The 18,190-nt window shown below is 48.6% G+C and overlaps 1 protein-coding gene across 1 annotated transcript in view; it reads right to left on the reverse strand.

The window, feature by feature from the left end:
- Nucleotides 1–18,190, reverse strand: part of LOC130113161 (voltage-dependent calcium channel gamma-2 subunit-like) — a 117,184-nt gene that overhangs the window by 15,081 nt on the left and 83,913 nt on the right. Inside the window, exon 2 of the mRNA XM_056280700.1 lies at nucleotides 13,636–13,719. Coding sequence (XP_056136675.1) covers nucleotides 13,636–13,719 — 84 coding nt within the window. The remainder of the gene's footprint in view (nucleotides 1–13,635; nucleotides 13,720–18,190) is intronic.

Below are 18,190 nucleotides of genomic sequence, written 5' to 3' on the forward strand. Positions count from 1 at the left end.
TCTGTCTCTCCGTCTGCATCATTCTCTCTCGCTCCCTCTCTCTTACACACACACACACATGGGAGGGCCCACCAGTGGAGGTTGGGGATGGAGCGTTATAATAGCAGGTAGGATCTTGACTAAAGAGCAGAATGGGGGGGGGGGGGGTAACTCTCCCCTTGTGTGTGTATGAGAGTTTGTGTGTGTATGTGTGTGTGTGTAGGTGCATGTGCCCAGTAGTCAAGAGTTTCAACCGCCCCACCACCTGTATCAGAGGATTGTCTTCTTTTGGGATAATGAAATGTGTGTAATGTTGTGTTACTATGGAAACAGCAACACACACACACTCGGACACGCATGCGTCTAAGAGATTTCGGGTCCCATTTGGGAACAAATAATGTAGGAGGAAAACTTTTGCATGGACACACATATCATGACATAACGCACACTGCACGGTGAGACGCACTAGAGCGTGCATGTGCAGGCACACACACATGCATGCATGCATGCACCCTGACGGAGATCTATATGTACTGCATGTGTTAGAGAAATTGCTTCATCACTCACAGGTTATGCAAGGATGAGCTGGTTTGTGTTCGTGTGTGTGTGTGTATACATCCTACGTGTGTACGTTTAAATGTGTTTGTGCGAGAGCACACGGTGGAGCTAGTGTGTGTAGGCTACCAGTCGTATTGCTAATGCACATCAGTGTGTGCCTCCGTGTCCCAGCCGGGACCAGAAATAGCCGGGATGAGGTCAGAGGGTGATGACGTCGCCGGGCAGTGACGTCACGTGTCTCCCAGCGCTGCGCCGCGGCGTGTCGGTATTATGTACGAGAAGCCGGCGGTCTAATTATAGCAACAGCAACATGTCTGCTGCCTACACGTCAAACACTGTTCACAGGCAATAAGGACCCCGTCTGTATCTGGTTGTGCAATGTGTGTGTGTGTGTGTCCATGTTACGAAGCGGATGGGCTGGTGAGTGTGGTTTAGGGGTTGGGCTGAAGGGATAAGTCAGTGTGTGTGTGTGTGTGTTTAGATGTGCACATCTTAGAGTTTGTGTGTGTTCGTTGTCTCAGCACGCCCTTGTGAAAGCCAGTTAGGGCCCGGGCCGAGCTGTCGGCCGTATCTAATCCCATTCAATGGCTCGCAGCCCCGATAATACACAAGCGCACACTCGCAAACACGGGCGCACACGTCCCGTAACTCACACTCGCGCGGAAATGCACCACTCCACCCCACGACCGCACAGTCCCAATGCTAGGCTAACCAGTCCTGACACTACCCTCTTCTCCTGCGTGCACAAACACACATATGCCCTTGCATGTGCACACAAGACACACACAGGTAAACAAGCAGTGTGTTCTTTGCAGCACAGTCCTCATCTTATCTGGTCCGTGCACGGAGCACATCAATGTTCCAAGCGTGGAAGCGAGCAAAGATGGCCGTTAGTCATCATCTGAATCACTTTGTGTGCAAGTGCGGGACGCACACAAGTGTGTCGCGGCGACATGTGAACAGTTTGTATAGAAACAGCACGTGCAAGCATACGCTTTGTAAGACAACACAATCTCGCTTGAGCTGCCAGAGCAGCGCATACACAATGGACAGCAGGCGATGTGTCAGATCGAGACATGTGTGGGGTATTATAGTAGCTCAGTGGACTAATGAGGACGACGTTTGTCTCGTTTTGTCTGGCCGCCATTTGTCCTGGCGAGGCGGCCCCGGCCATGCCGGTAAAACAGACACCCGCACAGACAGACGGAGACTCTCAAGCCCTGAACTTCGCATCGAAGAACCGAAATAGCAAAATCGCTGTGGCCCGAACCCGTCCCACACCTGACTCTTTCATCCGGCCCGCATACCATGTGGAATAATGGCACTTGGGCGGTCCGCTCCTGTTTGCCAGATCTGGGGCAGAACCAAGCCACATCAATGCCGCATGTGCCACATATTTGCCAAAAGTGGCCCAGATATGGCAGCTTTGGCAAATTTGGTGCCAGATCGGGCAAACAGGAGCGGACTGCTCAAGTGCCATCATTCCACGTGGTATGTTTTGTGGTATTTGGGCCACATTCACTATTTACCACAAAGGCCACTTCAGGGTCACATCCAGATGACATGTTGCCGAGAGCACCGCATCTTTCCCAAAAAAGGCCCACATTTGATTTGGCCTATTTGGGCCATATTTGCTGTTATCCATGTGGGCCACTTCAAGCTCACATCCATTTTGTCAGGGCCAGAAGAAGGCCATCAGTGCCGCACCATTGCCTGAAGGGGCCCACACCCAGATGCGAATTTAACAAGCGTATTCCACGAACTGACGACTTGGGAAATCTGGGCAGGTGCACACGTTCCCTCGCTTTGACAATCACCTTTCCGATGCCCTTGAGCAAGGCGCTTAACCTCCCAAACTGCTCCGTCAGTGCTGCAATAGAAGACGTGGCAGCACCAGACAGCAGGCGTGAATGGGTGTAACTGGTGGGAAGGTGAAGCAGACCGTAAGGAAGAGCATGGAAGTTGAAATTCCCTGAATGGGGGAAAAAAAGGTGAAATATGCAAACAAAAGAACGGTACGTCACCACAAACCCATCATTCACCTTCTGCAGACTGTGCCCTCTGCATTCACACAGCAGTGTTGTGGTTGTCGAACAGGTGGATGTAATGGAAGGGTGTATGTTCGTGTTGTTGAAGCTTCGTGTGCTGTAGGCTGAAAGGTACAGGCTACCGATTCCTGCATGCGTGACAAACCCCGGATAGGCCCCTCCTGGCGGTATTGACCGGACTTCAGTTGTGGAGTTGTCATAACCTGGGCAGCGCTCAGCTGGCTAAAGCCTAACGCGACTGCGGACCGGTGGTTATAAAAACCTCACACATCCCTGGCTCACAAGTGGACAGTCCGGACTCCCAGTCTGACCATCGCTTGGGTACAACCCATGGCGGATCCCATCGTCTTCACTCTTGTGTTGCCATGGAACTAGATCCTCCCAGGCCAGGCAGTGTGGACCAGCGTCGCGACCTGATCACCACTTTAATCAAGGCTTTAGCGAATGGCTCTAGACTGTATCGAGGGAACGCTGATCACCTTCAACATCCACCCCAAGAACTGGGAAAAAGTAGTGGAAAATCGAAAGCGCCGGAGAGCTGCCTGCCTGCCTGGCTCCATCAAGGCCGAAACTGACAAACGAACACATGCGGAAGAAAAGCGCCGCCGCCGCCGAAAAATCCGCCAAGAACAGAGAGCCGCCGGAACGGATCCACCCCCTACTGTCCCCTGTCCACGCTGCTCCAGCCGCTTCTGTTCTCACCTTGGACTGTCAAGCCGTCTTCGTTTTAAGCACACGCCTGAATCTCTTGGAACGGATCCTCGGACACGAGAGACGCCAACCACGATGTTTGTGTGAACCATCTCCCTGCTAATATACATCTCACCACCATCTCTCTCTCTGTGTCTGGAATTGTTCCCTCGCTCACGTATTCACCGTTTCCCTACATATGGAACATTCCATAGGGTACTCTTTTGGGAGCAGTGAATGGAGAATTTGGACACTGTTGCAGCATTGTGCATCATGGTCCACGAGTTAGCCGCTGCTTTTTCAGCGGCACTGTGGAAATGTTCTGAAGGCATTAAACACCGAATGGACTTTGCAGTAAGAATCCGGACGCGCAAACAAAATGGAGGAAGGTGAATATAGTGCAGCATATCGCAAACAGGAAGCGGTTTTGGACACAGTCTCTCTTTTCCTCCTTCTCTCTATCTCTTTCCCTCTGGTTGGGCGGGGGTTAGCGGTGCAGGATGGGAGTGCTGCCTCCGTCTTCAGCCGAAAGAGACTTAGCGCCGCTGTTGATATCGCTGCCGCTGCCGCTGCTGCAGGAGGAAGGGCTGCCTGCCGCCTTACATAACCGCTTGTGCAAATTCACCCAGAGAGAGAGAGTGAGAGGAGGGGGGAGTGGGGGTGATGGGATGGGTCAGAAGGGAGAGACTGGGGGAGAAAGATAAAGGGCCCTCGGGGAGGGGAGACAGAGAAGCAGAGAAAGTAACAGAGGGTGGGCGGGGATGGAGGGCGAGAGAAACAGAGAGAGAGTGGCAACGGGGGAGAGACAGAGAAAGAGATGGATGCTGGGTTTGGAGATGGAATGAGAGGGAGATGGAGAGAGAGAGAGAACTGGAAGTGTCCTCCGCCTAGTGTGGTTGTTGTGCAACAGAGGCGGACATTAGTCATGTTGCATCCAACTTGCGAAGACGTTTCAGGCGGGTAATTAAACGTGGCAAAAAGGAAAAAAACCCCAAAACATGGGAATTGAGGCGCGTTTCCATCGGATGTGTTCAGGCGGAGGAGCGGATGCAGGCTCCCGTAGCTACGTCATATGTCCACACGTCACACCCACGGGGGGAGATGGACCACGGCTCATCATGACTACTCACGCTTGGTGTTTGTGTTTGACGAGTGTGATTCCGCTGCAAACTAGTCGCCAGTTTTGTTCATGTCGAGGTTGATCCACCTCAAGCGAGGGTACAGAACTTTAATGTGAATTTTGACTTGTACTTTTACCTCTTGTTTATCTTTTCTTTTCTTTTTTTAAGGATATTTCCCCCCTTATTTGGATTGCATTGCATTTTATATAGCGCTTTTCTAGTCTACCGACCAAGCCCCGATTTTCCTTTATTTTCCTTTATTTTTTACTTAATTTTACTTTATTTCTCCCTAATTTTACTTTGGCCAGTCACCCCACTCTTCCAAGCCATCCCGGTCGCTGCTCCACCCCCTCTGCTGATCCGGGGAGGGCTGCAGACTACCACATGCCTCCTCCGATACATGTGGAGTCACCAGCTGCTTCTTTTCACCTGACAGTGAGGACTTTCGCCAGGGGGATGTAGCGTGTGGGAGGATTGCGTTATTCCCCCCAGTCCTCCCCTCCGGAACAGGCCAGAGGAGGCGCTAGTGCAGCGACCAGGACACATACCCACATCCGGCTTCCCACCCGCAGACACGGCCGATTTGATTTGATTTGATTTTGAGATACTTTATTGATCCCCGTGGGGAAATCCCTCTGCATTTAACCCATCCTAGCTGTGTAGCTAGGAGCAGTGGGCGGCCATCGTGCAGCACCCAAGGACCAACTCCAGTTCGTCTTGCCATGCCTTGCTCAGGGGCACAGACAGGAGTATTAACCCGAACATGCATGTCTTTCTGATGGTGGGGGAAATCAGAGCACCCGGAGGAAACCCACAGCAGACACGGGGAGAAAATGCAAACTCCACACACAGGATGACCTGGGATGACCCCCCAAGGTTGGACAACCCCGGGGTTTGAACCCAGGACCTTCTTGCTGTGAGGCGACAGCACTAGCCGTTGCACCACCGTGCCGCCAATTGTGTCTGTAGGGACGCCAAACCAAGCCGGAAGTAACTCGGGGATTCGAACCGGTGATCCCAGTGTTCGTAGGCAACAGAATAGACCGCAATGCTACCCTGATGCCCCTTGTTATCAATCCTGGATCTTATTCATCCTGTGATGACCTGGCAGCCTGTCCAGGGTGTCTCCCCACCTACCGCCCAATGACTGCTGGTATAGGCTCCAGCATCCTGTGACCCTGAGAGCAGGACAAGCGGTCTGGATAATGATCTTATTCTTCTTCTTGTTTAATTTCCATTTATCTTGTTCTGTGTATGAAACAAACTGCAGTATAAATATAAATAAACTTGCCTTAAGACTGCACATGTTTTTGCAGGGGTGAGAAGTTAATCCTAAAGCTTAGCCAAAGTTATTTTACTTAAGCTAAAACTGAGTTATAGACCCTTCCCTAATCAGTCAAAATGAAGTAAATAAATAAATGGATAAACCTCGCGGCTCTGCTTCATACAGGAAGCCCTCCAATTACTCCTTGATACCGCTTCCATCCAAACACGTCTGGATCCCTGCAAAAGTGGAGCCAAGCCTGTGCTTTGTACGTCCTCCAGTCCGTCATGATGTTGGCCATATTTACTTCAACATGTCCGCGTGCTGAGTCATCAGGCCGCGTGAAGGCCTGGCTCTTCTAACGCTGCAGCGCCATGACAGGCGTACAGCAGGATTGTCAGAAATTGCTCTTAAGATGTTCTATGACCAGAATTATTGAGGACAATCTTGGAAAAGCATCTCTAGCTTGCATACACACACACACACACACACGTGCGCATGGTTTCCATGGTGATGTGCAACAGGGAGGAAGAGAGGCAAGGCTTAGTGATTGTTGGGGCAAAACAAATCCAAAATGACTGACAGGTTCTTTGCTCCACTAAAAAAAAGAAAAGAAAAACTACCACAACTGTTATAAAGGACAGCAGAGGCTGTGTAGAGTCTACTATTTCTGTGTCCTGTCTATCACGCCGCATCTTCAGCCTGAAGTGGGGAGTCAAATCCGAACCCTGCCCAGATAGACGACACATGTGGGCCTAATCTGGGGCACTTCTGATACTTACGGCTCAGTTACGGCACTGGCAACTGCTGTGTGGGCTAGACGTGGCCCAAATGTAATGAACCGGGCTTGACTTGGGTTACAGCACATACTACATGGGCCAGATGTGGCCCAAGTGTGGCTAAGTTGAGGCAGCCACACTCACCTTGAATCAACGCCGTCATTCAACGCCAGATGTGGGCCGTAAGATAACTGCAGATGTGGGCCGCATTTGGGCGGAAGTATCAGTGCTAACTTGTCGAGCTACGGTGGCCCATACACATCCATGAGGCTGTGGGTGCTACGCTATGCTACATGCTAATCACACAGAGTGCACGCTGCACGGACAGATGAAAAGCAACCTGCTGTTTTGTTTACAACTTTTTTTGGGGGGGGGGGCTGCAAATTACGCTATTTTCCAAGCTGTCCCGGTTGCTGCTCAACCCCCTCTGCCAATCCGGGGAGGGCTGCAGACTACCACATGCCTCCTCCCATACATGTGGAGTCACCAGCCGCTTCTTTTCACCTGACAGTGAAGAGTTTCACTAGGGGGACGTAGCACATGGGAGGATCACACTATCCCCCCCCCCCCCAGTTCCCCCTTCATCCTGAACAGGCGCCCTGACTGACCAGAGGAGGCGCTAGTGCAGTGACGAGGACACACACCCACATCCAGCTTCCCACCCGCAGACACGGCCAATTCCCAGATAGCATCCAGATGTGGGCCACTTCAGGCAATGATGCAGCACTGATGGTCTTCTTCTGGCCCTGACAAAATGGCTGTGGGCCTGAAGTGGCCCACATGTATAACAGCAAATATGGCCCAAATATGTTAAATCAAACATGGCCCTTTTTTGGGAAAGATGCGGTGTTCTCGCAACATGTAATGTGGATGTGACCCTGAAGTGGCCCGTGTGGCAAATGGTGAATGTGGCCCAAATATCACAAAACAAATATGGGCCACCTTTGGCAAATATGTGGCACATGCAGCATTGCTATGGCTTGGTTCTGGCCCAGATCTGGAAAACAGGAGCAGACCGCCCAAGTGCCATCATTCCACACGGTATGTGGGCCGAATGAAAGTGTCGGGTGTGGGATGGGTCCCGGCCACAGCAATTTTGCTATCTGTGCTGTGTCTGTAGAGACGCCCGACCAAGCCGGAGGTAATACAAGGATTTGATCCAGCGATCCCCGTGTTGGTAGGCAACGGAATAGACCGCTACGCCACCCGGATGCTCGTTTATAACTTTTGAAAGTGGTGCGTTCTACTTCATTTTCTTTTCCACATCACTCTACTCTTATTATTCCCTCACTGTGTTCCTTCCACTCCTGACATGAGCGAGGTTCTTCTCCGTGCAGAGTACCAGGTCACTTTGACACTTCCCAAACTCCAAATACCAATGACTTCCAGATAAATTACACATTTTTTATTTATTCACTGGGGACCACTTGACAAGCTCTAAAATGGCCCACTGAAGTCTTCGGAGACCAACTTCAAAAATCCCGTTTATCTCATAAAATCCCATGCCGCTACGTTGCCAGCGTTCATTTTTTCCTCCCGTGTTTGTGTCAGCTAGGCTAGTGCCGTCACTTTGGAGGAATATTCTTTTTTTTTTTTTTCGCAATCTGGGTCATATTTTCGTAGCTTTTTTCCCCATGCATATTATTAATGATAGCATTTTGCTCACTGCAGCTTCATTTCGGAGATTTTGGACACGGGACACCACCACGGGCTCAGCTTACAATGGCCTCTTATGGGGCAATTGGACGTAAGTCTGTCCTTGTCCTGTGAACATCATTTCCCGTTATCTATGACGTCTCAGTTGCAATGCCCCGGGGCAATTTAAATCAGGAAGTAGCTCAGCAACATGATCAGCTGTTGATAATATTGAATATTTTGGGTAATGACTTGGAACTTACGCTCTCGTTTTCACTCATGTTCGGTTTCCCCATAAGATGCTGCTGTAAAACTGAGCCCAGAATAAAGCCAGCGAGTAAAATGATGTAACCAATATGCGTGATTGCAAAAACTTCAAAAATAAGACCCAGGTTGTTTAAAAAAAAATTGGATAAAACCCAGCTCTAGATTTAATCAACCAGATGCGGGAATGCTTGGGGGCCCAAAATTGTCCGGCTTCAACTGTCTCTGAAAACTTTCTGCCAGACTTCGTACTCTGAGATCTGTGCAGACTCCTGACATGGCAAATTTGGTTCCTTCTGTGGCGTCTGTTGACCTCGCCCTTTCACCCCTTGTCTCCTGCCACCATGCGCTAGCAAAAGCTGTCGGACAGGCTAGGCCTCAGCGCAGACAGACAGACAGACAGATGGTTGGAGAGAGAGAGAGAGAGGTGGGGGGGTGGAAAGTAGGGACAGAGGAGAGGGAGAGGTGCGACCCACATAGCACAGAGCCTCGAGTATTTATAGAAAACACTGTCCTAATTGGCAAGCCGCTGGGAGAGCGGCAGCACTGCACTGTTAAGACTTCTCCTTCTCCTCCCTCACCTCCTGCAACCTCCTTGTCCTCATCTTCCTCCTCCATGACTCCTCTTACCCCATCTCTCTAACTCAGCTCCTCTCCCTCTCCTTCCTTCCTCCTCTTAAGACTTCTCTTCTTCCTTATCCTCCTGTCCCTCTTCATCCTTTCGCCATCTCCTTCACCTCCTCCCACCTTACCTTTCTTCACCCTCCTCCCCACTCAACTTCATCCTCTCCTCCTCTTCTCCATGTCTGTCCTCGTTTACCTGCTCCTTCTCCCTCTGCCTGTTGCTTTATTTTCTCCTCTTCCCCCTCACGTTCTTCATCACTCACCCTGCCTCGTCCCACTCCTCTACCTCTCTTCTCTATAAAAACGAGACACGTCTGAGAAGTCAGGTGACTTAGTTGACACCGTTAAAATCCCCAAATTCATATTCAATTTAACGGGCTTACTTGAGGTGGATGAACCTTTTCTGCGAGAAAGAGAAATGCGATACACTGCAATGGAAACGCATTTCCTGGATAAAAAAAAAGAAAAAAAGAAATGCGAATAGAATTTAATGACTTGATCAGCTGCTCCTTCGCCTGAACTGGTTCATCTTTTTCATGGGTATGGAAGTACGAACATGTGACGTAAGACGTGATCTGATGGAAATGCACCTTATTTCACTTTATTTTTTTCCACCACATTTAATTAATAACTTAACATCTATTCAAAATGTGGATGGAAATACAGCTAATGACGTTGTTTTGAGGCTGTCGTAAAGAAGGATCAAATTTACGCGCATTTACGCAATTTACGCAAATGCAGCAGCGTCCATGTGCCCCCAGACTCTCAGTACTGGTTTGCTTTCATGCTTCAGGGTAAAACAAGTATGTGGACCGGGATGCCACAAGGTTCTGTAGAGTCCCCAGCAGTCGACTCGCAGGTTTTGCATGCAAGTCTGGAGAGTTTAGATTTTCCAGCAGGGAGCACGTTGATGATTTGATGATCTGTTCATCAGCAAAACAAGCTTGTGAGATTGGTACCACTGCATTGCTAAACATCTAGCACAGTGTTTCTCAACCCAGTCCTCAAGGAACCCCTATCCTGCAGATTTTCATTGTAACCCTGCATAGGTAGCCCTGCTTGTACTTACTCAACCAATCATCTCGCAGCACTTAATTATGCAAGGTGTGCAACATCTGACAAAATTCATTGCTGATTGGTTGAATAACTACAAACAGGTACCCATTCAGGGTTGCAAAGAAAATATACAGGATAGGGGGTCCTTGAGGACTGGGTTGAGAAACACTGATCTAGCAGAACAAGGCCAGTCTGAGTAAAGTGCAATTTGTCTCGGAAAAGTTACCTTTCTAGGACACGAGATCTCTAAAAAAAGGTCCTGTGATGGCCTGGCGGCCTGTCCAGGGTGTCTCCCCACCTGCCACCCAGTGACTGCTGGGATAGGCTCCAGCATCCCTGCGACCCTGAGAGCAGGATAAGCAGTTTGGATAATGGATGGGTGGATGGAGAGGGCCATGGAACATCTATCTTCACACAGTGACTATTTTGCTTTTATGTCACAGTCAAGGTGGGAAAATGCACCAGGAAGAACTGTTAAACAACAGGAAAGTCTAACGTCTTACTGTTGCGTAACTCCTGAAAACTTCAGAAGTCTCAAAAGAACCCTCTTTACATTAATTCCCATCTGCTTAAGTGTTTTATGAAATAAATACATTTTCCAAAGGGGTGCTGGACCACCAGAGGGAAAAGCTCTCAATCTACCAGTCAGTCTTCATTCCAACCTTCACCTGTGGTCATGAGCTTTGGGTAGTGACCGAAAGGGTGAGATCGCAGATACAAGTGGCTGAAATGTGTTTCCTTCGTAGGGTGTCTGGGCTCCACCTTAGAGATAGGGTGAGGAGATTGGAAATCTGGAGGGAGCTCGGAGTAGAGCCGCTGCTCCTTCGTGTCGAAAGGAGCCAGTTGAGGTGGTTCGGGCATCTGATTAGGATGCCTCCTGGACGCCTTCCTTTGGAGGTTTACCAGGCACGGCCAACTGGGAGGAAACCCCAGGGTAGACCCAGAACTCGCTGGAGGGACTACATGTCCAATCTGGCCTGGGAACGCCTTAGGATCCCCCAAGAGGAGCTGGAGGGCGTTGCTGGGGAGAGGGAGGTCTGGAGTGCCCTACTTAGCTTCCTGCCACCGGGACCCGACCCCGGAGCAGCGACTGAAGATGAATGAACGAATGATGCTGGACCACATTTTAAGGTTACAGTCTTTCGAGCATCTAATTTAGCTAAGCTAGCTACACTGTTAGCTTGCTTCTCTACTGCTTCTTAGTGTCATTTTTAGCTTAAAAAGTTGACGCTAGCTACAGCTTAAATGTATGTGTGCCACGCATTATATATGACATAATAGTACACTTCAGAGAAATGTCTTGTTTGGCAAGATGACTCCGGTAAGATGTTTCTATCTCCGAGAAGTCTTCCTCAGAGGTTTTTTATATAGTACCTGTACTTTATAGGAAGGCTGAGTGAGGTGCCATTTTCTTTTTAGCTCAATATCCACTACATTTCCTCCAAAATGAATAGGACTTTAACACAACTACAAAATACTGACTCATTGAGAGCAAGGGGCATATTATGGGATATTCATGTTTAGCTACAGCCCTGGAAATTGAGGGTACAGACATACCTCAGTATGCATAAGAATGAGCCTCCCCATTATGAATATGCAAATTAGATGCTATAAAATATCCGACTCCTGATGTTTGTAGGAGTTACCACCTGGCACACAACAGTACGGCATTCCATTTTATTTATTTTTTTACTTTCGGGTGCAATTTCTCACCCCGTGCATGGTTTCAGAGCCAAATGGTCCTTGTGTGAATGCAGTTAATGTGCATATTGTATAGAACGGACCTCCTACTTGTTTTACTCAGAAATTGCTCACACCGTTTAAGATGCTTGTTTGATAATTCTGTTAGATATGAGACGGCCTTTAAAGCAGCTCGTCGAGTCAAATTTACTTTTGTGTGCAAACTTGAGTCAATCAACAATTCAATTTCAATCGATTATTACTGGGGAGGTTTAATGACTCCAAACCTCAAAACTAATTGCTAAGTTATCAATGCTGTAGGGTCACCAATCGGAAATATGGGTCATGTATCTCCCCGGGAGACATTTGGAGATGTGGGCAAAGTGTTTGGGGGGTGCTAAAGTAGTGTTTGACCTACAGGTCTTAGATAGTAGTGGTGCATTTAGTGAAGGCAGGTAGAGTTGGATGATATCTACATACCTGAAATGCCCAGTTGGACCTTCTTATGATGTCTTGGGCCTTTTTCAACAAAACTTTGGTAAAGGAAGGTTTCTACTTAGTGACCCCCCCAAAGGACACGCCTGCATGCACACAATCGATAGCCATTACACCAAGTTTTGGCGGTTGAGTGAATGATGCCGTTAGACAGGCAAGTTAATCATGATGGTGTAGCCCGATGTCGTCTACAGAAGCCGTGCTAGGTTGGTGCATTTTGTTGGGACACGGAATATCCTATTAGCTTTATGTCCCAACTGGCTTTCTGCATCACTGCATGCTCTTGCAGAAGGGATTGCTATACAATTTCTTGTGTATCGGTAAAATCTGATTTATCTACCAACACGGGGATTGCTGGTTTAAGTCCCCGTGTTACATCCGGCTTGGTCGGGCGTCCCTACAGACACAATTGGCCGTATCTGTGGGTGGGAAGCCGGATGTGGGTATGTGTCATGGTCGCTGCACTAGCGCCTCCACTGGTCGGTCAGTGGCGCCGCCTGTTCTGGGGGGGATAGCATGATCCTCCCATGTGCTATGTTCCCCTGGTGAAACTCCTCACGGTCAGGTGAAAAGCAGCAGCTGGCGACTCCGCATGTATAGGGGGAGGCATGTGGTAGTCTGCACCCCCCCTCCACCGGATCGGCAGAGGGGGTGGAGCAGCGACAGGGACAACTCAGAAAATAGGGTAATTGGCCAAAAAATTGGAGAGAAAAAGCGGGAAACCCCCCCACCCCAAAAAAAAATTCTGATGTATCGAAAAGTCTCTGTCGCTCTAAGAAACATCTAAGGTAGCACAAAATGTTCCTCCCAGAATGTGAATATAATTATCATTGTATAATTATCAATAATGATCATCGTTATGTACTTCCATGTGTTACTTCAGTGCTCCTGAAAGCAGGTTTGAAATAAACAGAAAGGAAACTGTAGCGTCAATGATAATGTTTAAGTATACAAAAAATATGGTGATATGTGAATGACTATGGTGTACTTGTCCCGCTGTCACCAATAAAAATGTTGTACGTATATATATATATATATATATATATATATATATATATATATATATATATATTGATATATATATATATACGTATATATAGATAATATTTAAGTATGTTGACCCTCATGAAGTGATTGTAGTGCTTAACGTTGTGATTTGGTTGAATTAAAGAGAAAAGGATGTGAAGACACACGGGGCTGGTGGAGGAAGCTGTTACTGAAGGCAAAGCAAAATGCAGATGACAAGGGAGGACAGGAAATAGTGAACGACTGGATGGATGGCTTAAAGGATGGATGGATGGTCAGACGTATGGAGGAATGTATGGATGGACTAAGGGATGGTTGATTGGATGGGTGGATGGCTAGATAGATGGATGGAAGGATGGGTGGATGGATGACAGCACAGGTGGACGGATGTGTGACGGGAAGATGAGGTGACTCACGTAGGAAGTACTCGGCAGCGTCCGCCTCGTAGTCAGCATCTTCTGGGAAGTGATCTATCTGCTTACACATGCCTTTAAAGGAACCTGGGAGAGAGAGAGAGAGAGGGAGCGAGGGAGGAGCAGAGGTAGAGAGAGAGAGATGCAGAGTTAGGACAACCTTGAAGGACAGTGAAAGGTAACGTAACAGTAACAAAAAAATAGGGCCGCAATGTAAATCCAGACATAAAACCGAGGGTGCCCAGCCTGGTGATGCACCCGTCACCAAATGACCTGTGTGTATAAATCTGTGATTTTGTCTTTAAAATACTGTACAGGCACATTAAATACTGTACAAGCATGTTAGCAGTCATATAATTACTGATAATTTATGATCATAATAATCGTTTTGTTTAAAATTGATTTTTTTTGTTGTTTTTTTGGATTTGTCCCTCTTTTTCTCCCCAGTTGTACCCGTCCAATCAACCCACTCTTCGTAGCCGTCCCGGTCTCTGCTCCACCCCCTCTGCCAATCCGGGGAGGGCTGCAGACTACCACATGCCTCCTCCCATACATGTGGGGTCACCAGCCACTTCTTTTCACCTGACAGTGAGGAGTTTCACCAGGGGGACGTAGCACGTGGGAAGATCACGCTATTCCCCCCAGTCCCCCCCCCCCCGACCGACCAGAGGAGGCGCTAGTGCAGTGACCAGGACAAATACCCACATCCGCCTTCCCACCCACAGACGCGGCCAATTGTGTCTGTAGGGATGCCCGACCAAGCCGGAGGTAACACGGGGATTCGAACCGGTGACCCCCATGTCGGTAGGCAACAGAACAGACCACTACACCTGGATGCCCGGCAGATTATTTCTGACTCATTTAGGTCACACAGGGTGGACATCTGAGTTAACGTCAGGTTCATAATCACAATCTGATTTATTGGCAAAAGCAAATTTACCCAATGAGTTTCAAGAAAGTCACATGGTACACAAACACCACACACTGATGTAAGTAGAACATCTGAGAGAGAGTAAATGAATATTGTACAGTATCCAAAATACAAAATGAACAGGAACATATATTTGATGCAGTATTTACAGATACTGAGTGTTGCACTGAGAGGAAGAACTGACGGCAGGACTCACCGCTGGCTTTTGTGTCTACACGTAAAATATCGAGGCAGGATAACTGAACGCTGCCCGGAAAGTGAAATTTAAATCCCTTGTTGTTCATCCCACTCTGCCGTCACTCGGTGAGGTAATTGTCCTACCAGTAAATTGACCAGTGAGTGGGGGGCGGGGGGGTAGTTTGGATCTGAAAGTCCGCCCTGAACAGAACTTCCCTGAGAGGATGTTAGCGATGGAAGTCACCATGGTGTTATGCCCTAATTTAAAGTGAACCAAAGTTGTGAGAAAAGCCAGGCCTAAAACCTAAAGTTAGCTCGCTAAATCTGGCTCGGCGAGAGACGCCCCAGCTTTGAGGGACCTGACTTTCTCGTCATCTCTGGGCACGGTACGATTTGGGGGTTCGAGTTTGGCTTTCACTTTGACATATTGAAATATCAGTTCAGCTCCTGTTGTCCATCCATCCATCATTATCGCGGCAGGCGGGGAGACCATCACAGGACTGACACATTCACACCTAGGGACAATTTAGTACAGCTGATACACCTGACCTACATGTCTTTGGACTGTCAGAGGAAACCGGAGCACCCGGAGGAAACCCACACAGACACAGGGAGAGCATGCAAACTCCACACAGAGGACGACCCGGGATGACCCCCCCCCATGGTTGGACCACCCAGGGTTCAAACCCAGGACCTTCTTTCTGTGAGGCAACTGCGCTAACCACTGCGCCACAGCTCCCCGGATAGCAGACACATTTGGGCCTAATCTGGGGCACTTTTGTTACTTATGGCTCAGTTATGGCACTGGCAGCTGTTGTGTGGGCCAGACGTGGCCCAAATGTCATAAGCCGGGCCTGACTTGGGTTACGGCAAGTGTTGTTTGTCTGGCCCAAATGTAATGAACCGGGCTTGGCTTGGGTTACAGCACATACTGTGTGGGCCAGATGTGGCCCAAATTTAATGAGCCAGACTTGACTTCAGTTAAGGCACATGCTGTGTGGGTCAGGAGGCCCAAATATCATGACCTGCGGCTGAGTTGAGGCAGCCACACACACCCTGAGTCAACGCCGTCATTCAAGGCCAAATGTGGGCCGTAAGATAACTGCAGATGTGGGCCATATCTGGGCCAGAGATTCTCTGCTGTCTGGGATCCTGTTGTGTTATTTGTTAAGCTTAATTTAAGACTGTATCAGGTGTTTGGAGGCCAAGGCCAGAAAACAGTTTACAACCAGGGTTTTTGAATGCACCCTTGCAACTTAAAACAGCCGACACAAAGTATCCAAAGGAGTCGAATCGAGTGCAGCTGGACTTGGTATATATCGCCTCTCATCCAAGAGGCTTCCTCAGTTCGTGCCTTTCTGATTAGACCAAGCTAGTCTGACTAGCTTGACTAGCTTGGTCTAGTCATACTGCCATCAGCAATCTTACTTACTATACTAGACGGCGAAACAGTGGCGGCTGGTGCTAAAAACTTTTTTGGGGGGGGGCAGTTTACCTTGGCGCAGCCCACCTGACAGCTGCTTTAATGTCCACACAGTCACGGAGTTATTAAGAAGGGCAATGTAGCCTATAAACTTTATCAGGGGTCGTAGACGGTGGATGATTGACAGTCGAGGCGAGGCGTGGTGGTGGGTGTGAACATGACTGACATCCACAAGAATTGTCCAATCACATGAGATCAAAAAACATTAAAACAATACCAATTCACTGCCGATAAAAGTGGGGGTGTCTGGGGCAGCACAGAACTGCGCCCCCTGGAAAAACTGAAGAAACCAATCAGACAGCAGCCTCAAGTCACCTGCTCGCCACAAGTTTGAGGGCTTACATAAGGTATCATTTGGCCGGCGCCCCTCACCCAGGAAGTATATGTATTCAGACAGGAAGTATATGTATTCAGATAGAAATCAACCAAATACCACTTGAACCAATATTTAATGCTGCTGACAGGCGCTCACAGACTGACAACACTTTTATTTCATCATTATTTGCATCCATCCATCCATTATCTGCACCGCTTATCCTGCTCTCGGGGTGGCGGGGATGCTGGAGCCTATCCCAGCAGCCATTGAGCGGCAGGCAGGGAGACACCCTGGACAGGCCCCCAGGTCATCACAGGGCTAATTATTTGCATTATACAGCTAAATTATGTTTAACATATTTAAGTAGATTTTCATCTCTTGATGTTTGAAGGGGGGTGGCGCCCCGTACTGGCCAACCGCCACTGCGGCGAAACAAAAAAAAACTGCACTTACTACACACTCAATTGTTCTCAAACTGTTTTTAAAAACCCACAATGCACAGAGGTGAAAAGTATCTGTGGCATATCCCCTGCCGCCGGTAGGGGCGCTAATTTAGGAAACGCTCCTGTGGGTCGTATTAGAGGACAAACGACCTATGTGGTCACATGGGTTGGAGGACTTGTTGACCGTGAGTGTTGAAAAGGGACGCGGGAATACGGAGTTTAATCTGTAATGCCTGGCGGGGCGGGAACGAGGGAGGAGAAGAGAGACAAAAGCCGAGGAAATGCAAATGAGAGAGGGGAAGAAAGACGAGCTGATGGTACCGCTCATTAAAAGGGATTGAGTGTGTGTGTGTGTGTGTGTGTGTGTGTGTGTGTGTGTGAAGCTTGGTTCAGCTCCAGTGGTAATTGTATGCCCTCCCAAACCACTGCAATTAAATAGGCCCTTGTTAATTGGCGATTGAAGGATGAAAGATCAGTGGCCGGCTTTCAAATTGGGCCCTGAATACACAACGGCGGCACACACATGCAGACCCGCAAACACACACACCTAAGTAGTCACACATCCGCACTCGGCCGCATGCGCTGGTGCAGACACATGCACATGTGCACGTACAAAAACATGCAAACACACGCATGAACAGACACACACGTGTTCTTTTTGTCCGCAAGCTAACAGACAAATCAGTACATTAGCGTTATTGGCTAACTGACGGAGCATCGACGCCATTAATAATTCAAACCCATAAACACTGCAAATAAACATCCTTCTTCCCTTTTTCAGGGAGAAAGAGGAGCTTTGTGCAAACCACCGCTGAATTCGTTTTGAAAACGATCCAAGACATACGGTCTTTACTCCTTCTTCCACCGACGTTAGCAACTTCATATACTTCTGCAAATTCTTTTAAATTCCAAAGAGGACTATTATGGAAAACTATGCTCGTCTACAAAATGTTGTAAGTGAATGTTGCAAATAAGCTGACTGTTTCCAAACTTAAAGGCACAATGAGCGGGATTTGTCGGTTGCAGTTTGTAAACACAACGTTCAAAGTTGCCCCCCCCCCCAGCTCAATGACACCAGGAGGACACGCCCCCCTGACTGCAGTCGCCAGAACACATCCCAGTGTACAGGACAACTCCGTGTTGCTCTTCATTCCCGTGCTCGCCAGCGGGTGAAAGCCAACCCCAGATTCACTCTCGTTTTGGAATGA

The sequence above is a fragment of the Lampris incognitus genome, chromosome 5 (genome assembly GCF_029633865.1).
Source record: "Lampris incognitus isolate fLamInc1 chromosome 5, fLamInc1.hap2, whole genome shotgun sequence".
NCBI classification, from domain to species: Eukaryota; Metazoa; Chordata; class Actinopteri; order Lampriformes; family Lampridae; genus Lampris; species Lampris incognitus.